Raw genomic sequence first — 7,709 nt, 5'->3', positions numbered from 1 at the left:
AACTTCACTGAACTACAATTTCAACAGGAAAAAGATTGAAGTGTTGATGTTCTCTTCCACATATTCGAACAATCGAACGTGATGGAGTGCCTGCATTTCCTATATTCTCTCCTCATGAGGTAACAGACATTAATAAACATGTTTTACTTCAAGTAGAAGGCACTCACTTTGTGGCACAAATATGGGAATGGGATTTATCCCAAGATAAATCGTATAATGCTCAATTATATCAAGCAGTGTTCAACCACATTTATGGACCAGAACATAATAGCCTAGCTATATGGTTGCCAACTATATTTTCTAGGTTCCATTAAACAGTACCATTATGTGTTAGTGCCCCTTTTTTCCCCATTGATCAGCAAAGAAAAAGATCCTGGCAATGAGGAATTGAGGTGATCGGAGACCTAGGGATATATAAAAGCACAGTACTTATGCAGTGGAATAGAATGTATAACAAAGCTAGTAAATCTACCTTCAGCACTAACACAGCATTAATCTTAGAAAAGCTACTTCACTCTGCAGACATAGAATGTATAACAGAGCTAATAAAGCTTTGTAAAAGGTTCTTCATGCTTTACTTGACAAAGAAAAAACTGTTTCTCACTTTCGTGGCACAAGTAGTTGAGGAAAGAAATAATTAACATTAACACAAATAAATAATGGAGATGAAAGACTCACATCTTTATGAGATAATGGAATCAGATCACATTTAAAGGCAATGTTACCCGCATTATGCAGTGACATATAGGGTTATAATCTGTGCACCATATTGTAACTTCTCACGGTAAGTTACAGATATGGCAGAGCCAGCAGGTCACAGATATGGCAGTTCTGTATAGGTATGCTGTGTTTTGCTGCACTCTGGTAATAATTTCCAAAAGGGTGGCACTGATCAATAAATCAAGTAATGAACAGAACTGCATAATGAATATAATCAAGTAATGCAAATCCATCACATTGATCACAATCTTCCATGGTAGTGGAAACACAACACATTGCAAAGCAGCCTGACCGCATTACAATGAAATTTAGTATTGTCGGCTGCTGATTCTATTCTACAGCTTATATCACAATCACTCACAAAAAGAAAAATCACCAATTGTGACAAATAAGTGCACACCAGAAAGAATCAGTTATAAGTCTGTAAGCTATCTTGTACTTGTATAAGCAAGGAGGAATGTCCACCTATTAAACTAATAAATATATAATTCTTTACATTGTTGATTCTGAAGCTTCATTTATCTTCTCTGGAAATCTAAGCATGGAAGGTCAGAAACTAGGATTCGAATAGTGAATCATCACATCTTAATAGAAGTATAAGGCAAATGTAATTTCTCAAGCAAAGAAAATAATGAACATGCATCCTTGACCTTTTTCATTCCGTTTGAGGGTGATTGTGACTTTGAAGTCTGAACACTAAAAGAAAAACTGATACCAAATCAGAGATCCACAGAAGTGAGAAATGTCTCACCAGGCTACTATCTGAAGGCTTAAAAAAATCGAGATATCTATAGTCAATTGTCACTCCATCAAAGAAACGATAGACAAATAAGGTAATAAAACCTGGGCATCAAACCAAGCTTCTCTACTTATCAGTCCCAAAGACACAGTCTAATGTCTACACATCAACCCTGGAAGTTGGAAATAAATAATAATTGCAATGACACCAACGGAATTCCCTGCAATCCTGAGGAAAATTAGAGTTTCTCTAACATGAATTTGATAGACGGAAACAATTCACATGCTGACATGCATCTTGTATGGAAGAGAAGAGAAGAGAGAGAGAGAGAGAGAGAGAGAGAGAGAGAAGGGGAGAAAACTATATAATTGAATGTATATCTCAAAACTAATTCATGGAAACATCTGAACTTACAATTTTTAAAATGCACCAAGTGCTTATTTATCTGCCGGCAGGCTCAGGAGAAGGTTTTTTTTTTTTTTTTTTTTGCGATGGACCAAGCTTTAGTACAGTAATTGTCAGCCGGTCCACAAAACTTAATAGTACTAAAGCTATGGCAGTCCTACTGCTGCCTAGGTTGTGGTCTGTGGATCATGGTAGACGTCTGATGGATGAAAGAACACACTGCCAGTCAGCATCATTATCCATTTAAAGTTTTAAACAAAAGGAGCCCAGAATGAAAAATGTAAATTACTTCTTCCTTAAATCTTTTGATAAAAGATTTCTAGTCCAACACAGTGAAAGATCCAGGGTGACACAAGCCATAGTAATTTTTTTTGTCATGAGAGAGACAGAAGAAACTTTCCCTTACACTGCTTCAACCCTTCCTTCAGTGAATATATGTTTCCCTTATCAATGTGTTGGTTCCAGTCACCTACAAAAGAATTTGTTCGAACATCTGTTCTTTCAGTAGAAATTGTCTTGCTTCTACAAAAACCTAATGTCTTTCATAGTGTGCTCTTCTGGTTCTATCCTCACATCTGATCTACCTAACCCCAAAGTACCTCATCTGCTGCCACCTGCTCATTTAAACAATTCAACACTCCATAAATGTCTTTTCTTTCCTCATGCCTTGTATCATGAGCAAGAAACTCATTTATCTTGTTCCCCACTTGGACTGAGCTGCAACCAGGAACTTTTTCTACTCCCTGCTGTCTCATAACTTGCCGATAGGCCAACACATCTTTCCACTTTCCAACTGATGCACTCAAATTAGAAACAAGAGTTAAATAGCCGGGGTCTGCTGGTTCCTGCTCTGTAATACGCCTGGTTACATACTCCACCAGATCTTTATTTCCATGAATCTTACAGGAACTCAGTAGACTGGCCCAAATGACGCCATTGGGTTCCAAATGCATGTTTTCTACAAAACTGAGTGCTTCTTCCAACTTTCCAGCCCGACCTAGAAGATCAACCATGCACCCATAATGCTCTATTCGGGGTTTGATGTCAAACTCATGTTGCATCTGATAAAAAACAATTTTGCCCTCGTCCACCAGCCCTCCATGAGCACAAGCAGATAACACAGCAATGAAAATCACATCATCTGGTTTAGGTCCTCTCAAACACATTGTTTCAAAGAGAGCTAATGCTTCCCTGCACCAACTATTAACAGCCAGACCTGAAACCATTGTCGTCCATGTAATTATACATCTTGTGTCCATCTTGTCAAAAACAGCTTTTGCGCTTTCTACATCTCCACACTTTGCAAACATGTCTATCAGAGCATTTCCTAAAGATACAGACATGTCAAACTTGCTCCACTTAATATAAGACTCGATCCATTTCCCATGTTCAAGAGAACCCAAGTGAGTACAGGCCGATAGCACACTGATCAAGGTACTCAGATCAGGCCTGCACTTGCCATCTATCAACATCTTCTGGAAAACAGAAAGAGCTTGATCAAACATGTTGTTATGAACATAACCTGCAATCATCGCATTCCACGATATAGCATTTTTAACCGGCATCAAAGTGAACACTTTCCAGGCTGATTCAATATCTCCAATGGCAGTGTATCCAGACACCATGGCGGTCCACGAAACCACTGTTTTCTCCGGCATTTTCTCAAACAAACACCTCGCCGAGCTCATAGCCCCCAACTTCGTATATGCACTTATCAATGAATTCCAAGAAACATCATTTCTCTCCGGCATTTCCTCAAAAACCGAACGCGCCATCTCCATTTCTCCAACCTTGGCAAGGCCAGTAACAACAGAATTCCACGTCACAGTGTTCTTCGCCGGCGCCGAGTGAAACAGCCGCATTGCAGGCTCCACCCTACCGCGACCCATGTAACCAGCAATCATAGAATTCCAAGACACCACATCCCTCTCAGGCATTTCATCAAACACCTTCCTTGCAGAATCAAAATCCAACCCACCCGTACATTTAGAGAAAAAATCCAACAGGTGGTTCAGAACAACGACGCTGGAGCCGAACCCGAGCTTGACAATGTCACCGTGAACCACTCTCCCATCTTCAAGTGCCTCAAAAGACTCAAGTGCTTTGAGAAGAAAAGTGAAGGTGTAACTATTCGGCGCAATGCGGAACGTCTTCATCTGGTCATAGACGCGCAACGCGTCCACACGGGTCTTTCCTATGGAGCATTTTATCATAGTGTTGTAAGCGACAACGTTTGGGAAGGAAGAATGCTGGAAGATGGAATGAGCGTAGGGAAGAGAACCCAGTTGGGAGGCGAGTGTGAGGAGCTTGGGGAGCATAAAGATGCTGTCTTGGAGGCCATGGATGAGAATGTGAAGGTGGGTCTGTTTCAGTTGTTTCAGAGAGTTGCAGGATTGCAAGATTTTCAGCAGTTTTTGGTCCATTGTGATTTGGGGTTTAGGTCTGTTCCTTCCCAACACACGGTTAATAACCTAATACAGATACCGTACGAGGAAGAATATATGCCCGTATTTACTAATTTGGACATGAAGATTTCAATTTATTGAACTATTTACTTATAACATAGAAATAGAACATAAACAATATTAATTACGACGGTTGTTGTTTACTTATTATCAGAATTATAAATAAAATTAATTTAATTATTGAAATACCCACGTATATCTATAAAGTCACTTATTTACTCTACTTATCAATAGTATTACTGTGCTATAAAATTTTTTACCATCAAAACGATATACAAATGTCACTACACAAATTTTCTTTTATTTAACACCCAATAAGTTAAATCTTATTCTAACTAAATTTCACTTATCAATCGTAAATTATGTAAATAAAAAATGGAAAATACTATTAGAAAAAGGAAAGAATTGACATTAAGTACATATGTAGTTATTTATATGTGAGTTTTAACAATACTATTTATATATATATTCTCAATTTGGGTTGGATAATTTGGAAATATTCTCAATTAAATTAGGGTAGTTTAGATGACAAAAACCGATATTCGAACTGATGGAGGAATTAATTCTGATACCTACCTCCCACCTTGGGTATCAAGTTAGGAGTTTTGACATGAATTGATTCCTGATAAGGAGGTGAGACCTACATTTATTCTAATTCTCATATGTATTAGTAAACAACAAAATTCTCTTATCCCGTAATCAATTCTTCTATTATCAATTTCATTCCACGTTAGTAAACGTGTCAATATGTAATTAGGTATCAATAACTTTACCCCTTGTTTCATTTACCACTAGCCTTCATAGACACGCGATACACGAGTGGAATCGAAAAGACCGCGCTCACATGCGTGCTTGATAATCTCCACTCTTTTAAAAAGACTTAATTCTCATGTTTTAGATTTAGAGTGTGTAATTTACCATCATGTCCATTCAACAATAGACAAAGATTAACAAAGTTTAATAAATCCTGAGCAATTTGCGTAGTACAAAAATTAACTAGTCAATTTGTCAACTCTTCTACTTTAGGGATGAGAATGGGTATGGTAGGGTCAGGGGATTGAAATATCATACATATACCCAATTTCAATTACGTTCTCGTACAGTCGTACCCGCCTCAATTCCCGTTATAAAATAATGGGTATTCCCCATCTCTATTGTAACGACCCCAAAATTTCGAGCATAAAAACTCAAATTTCAAAGTCGTGAAAAACACTAAAATAATCTTTGAATTCAAAATCCAACTCAGTCAACCGATTATTACAAACCAAATTTATAATTCGACATTATAATAAATGGAAATGTATAATCCTCACAAATAATCCACACAAAATCCTCACCACAGGATGTAAATAAATATCTCAAAGTCTTCTGAGCGGTCCGTCGATTTCCGTTAATCCACACCTGCGAAGTTATCGCCTACACCATCGAATTGGTGCACCGGGATTGTAAACACAAACCCGGTAAGCTTTGCAGCTTGTATGAGTAAAATAAAAATATAACTCGTATATCAATATGTACAAAAATCAAGAAACATCAATTATAAATGCACTCATGAGTCAATGGACGGCTCATTTGTTTGTTCAAAAATATGAAAATGAAAGTGCTCATGAGAAATTGGGCAACCCCTCTGTTTACCCAAATGCATTTACAACACGGGTACTCATGAGCACTGGTACACCTCTGTTACCCCTAATATAGTACACCGCCGACATTGGGCAATCTCCTGCTACCCAACATCCAAAAATATGAGTACTCATGAGCCGATAACCCATATGTTACCTCACATGCAGTACTCCGGCAGATAGACTAGAGCTCTAACTGTATCGTAACTTTCGCCCGGCCAAAGACTATGTTCCGACATGCTAACACGTTCGAAGACTGGTCCGAAGACATAAAACTCGTCCGAAGACATAAAACTAGTCCGAAGACAAAATCACGTCCGAAGACAAAATCACGTCCGAAGACAAAAACGTTTTAACAAATCTCAATGTTAAAACCACGTACAATAATCATCTCATTATATTGTACAAATCACATAGACATGCTCAATATATAAATCTCATTTCTAAAATAAACATCATTCGCAACAATCTCGACAGTATATAATATAGCAAATTATATATATATACTTATTTACCATTTATACATATATACAATTCACTATATCATATACAAGTCATATTTCATTCTTAAATTCCAGCATATTCTTGAATCTCCGCAAGGGTAGATTCGTAAATGTGAGATTTTTACTCACCTTATAATCTCGAGCGTAATTCCACAATTCCGAATGTAATTCCTTTTCTTGATTTATCGTTCACCTTGAAAAGATAAGAAAAGAATTTAGAAAAGTTACGTAAACCTTAATTGCCGAAACAGTAATAATATGTTATTATTCAGTAATTTTTGGTTTTACGAAATTACTGTTCATGCATTTACTATTCATGTATTATTGTACAAATACATATCCTTTACGTATTCCTGTATGAGTATATACTGTTTACGTATTTATGTACGTATACATACTATTCAATCGTAAATACTGTCTCAGCAAATAATAATTACTGATTTACCCTTCCGAAATTACTTTTTACATTTACTGAAAGTAATTTACATTTATATTTACCGTACGTAAAATAAATTTACATTTATAGTACGTAAATCCCTTTTTACATTCACCGACGTAAAAATAAATTTTATAAAATTTTTGTTTTGAAATCACTGTTCACGCGCCACCTCTGGCGACCGCGCGTGGCGCTCACGCGCCACTCACAATGGCAGCGCGTGGGGCCCACGCACCAAGCCTTAGGCCGGCGCGTAGCACGCCACTGCCGCCCCATGTCTCCTCCTCTCTTTCTCCTCTACCCCTACACGGCCCAAGGCCGCCTCTAGACCACCTCACGCACTCACACGCGCCGCCTAAGGCGGTGGTGTTCAACACTTCCACTCCCTCATCCGATCTCCCAAAAATTCAACCCATTTCAATTAAAAATCCACAACATTCATACGAAGTTAACCCTCACCTCAATCGACGATTTGGACCGTCGGATTCACCGGAGAAGCTCAAGGAATCGCCGTGGAGTCTCGGATTCGAGGGGAAGCGGGTGTCGGTGGTGCAGCTCAATTCGAGCCTCTCCTCTAGTGGAATCACGTCGAGGGGTGAGGGAGGAAGCTCGCCAACATGCCTCCTAGCTCGCTCGGCGTCGACGACGTTGAGATCGGCGGGGCAGAGGCTATGCTCCGTCGTTCGCTGCTCGATCTCCGCCTAGGGTAGGTCGCTGCTATCACCGGTCTACTCGTCTTGGCTGTGCGGTCCCAATGACACCGGCGGTGTCGAGCACGGTGGCCGGTGGAGGGAGATCGCCGGCGTGGGAGGGGAAGGG

At 39.0% G+C, this 7,709-nt stretch overlaps 1 protein-coding gene across 1 annotated transcript; it reads right to left on the bottom strand.

Annotated features, from left to right (window-relative positions):
- Positions 1-1,938: 1,938 nt before the first annotated feature.
- LOC126783688 (pentatricopeptide repeat-containing protein At2g29760, chloroplastic-like) lies at positions 1,939-4,287 on the bottom strand. Its single transcript, XM_050509200.1, has one exon. The coding sequence runs from the start codon at positions 4,285-4,287 to the stop codon at positions 2,449-2,451; it is 1,839 nt and encodes a 612-aa protein (XP_050365157.1). The 3' UTR covers positions 1,939-2,448.
- Positions 4,288-7,709: the final 3,422 nt, after the last annotated feature.

Source organism: Argentina anserina, chromosome 2, assembly GCF_933775445.1.
Source record: "Argentina anserina chromosome 2, drPotAnse1.1, whole genome shotgun sequence".
NCBI classification, from domain to species: domain Eukaryota; kingdom Viridiplantae; phylum Streptophyta; class Magnoliopsida; order Rosales; family Rosaceae; genus Argentina; species Argentina anserina.
The sequence above is the reverse complement of the archived record's forward strand: the minus strand, read 5'-3'. Positions and strand labels throughout refer to the sequence as shown.

What these genes read in the sequence shown, in the direction of transcription:
- LOC126783688 (XM_050509200.1), bottom strand. Translation starts at nt 4,287, where the DNA reads ATGGACCAAAAACTGCTGAAAATCTTGCAATCCTGCAACTCTCTGAAA.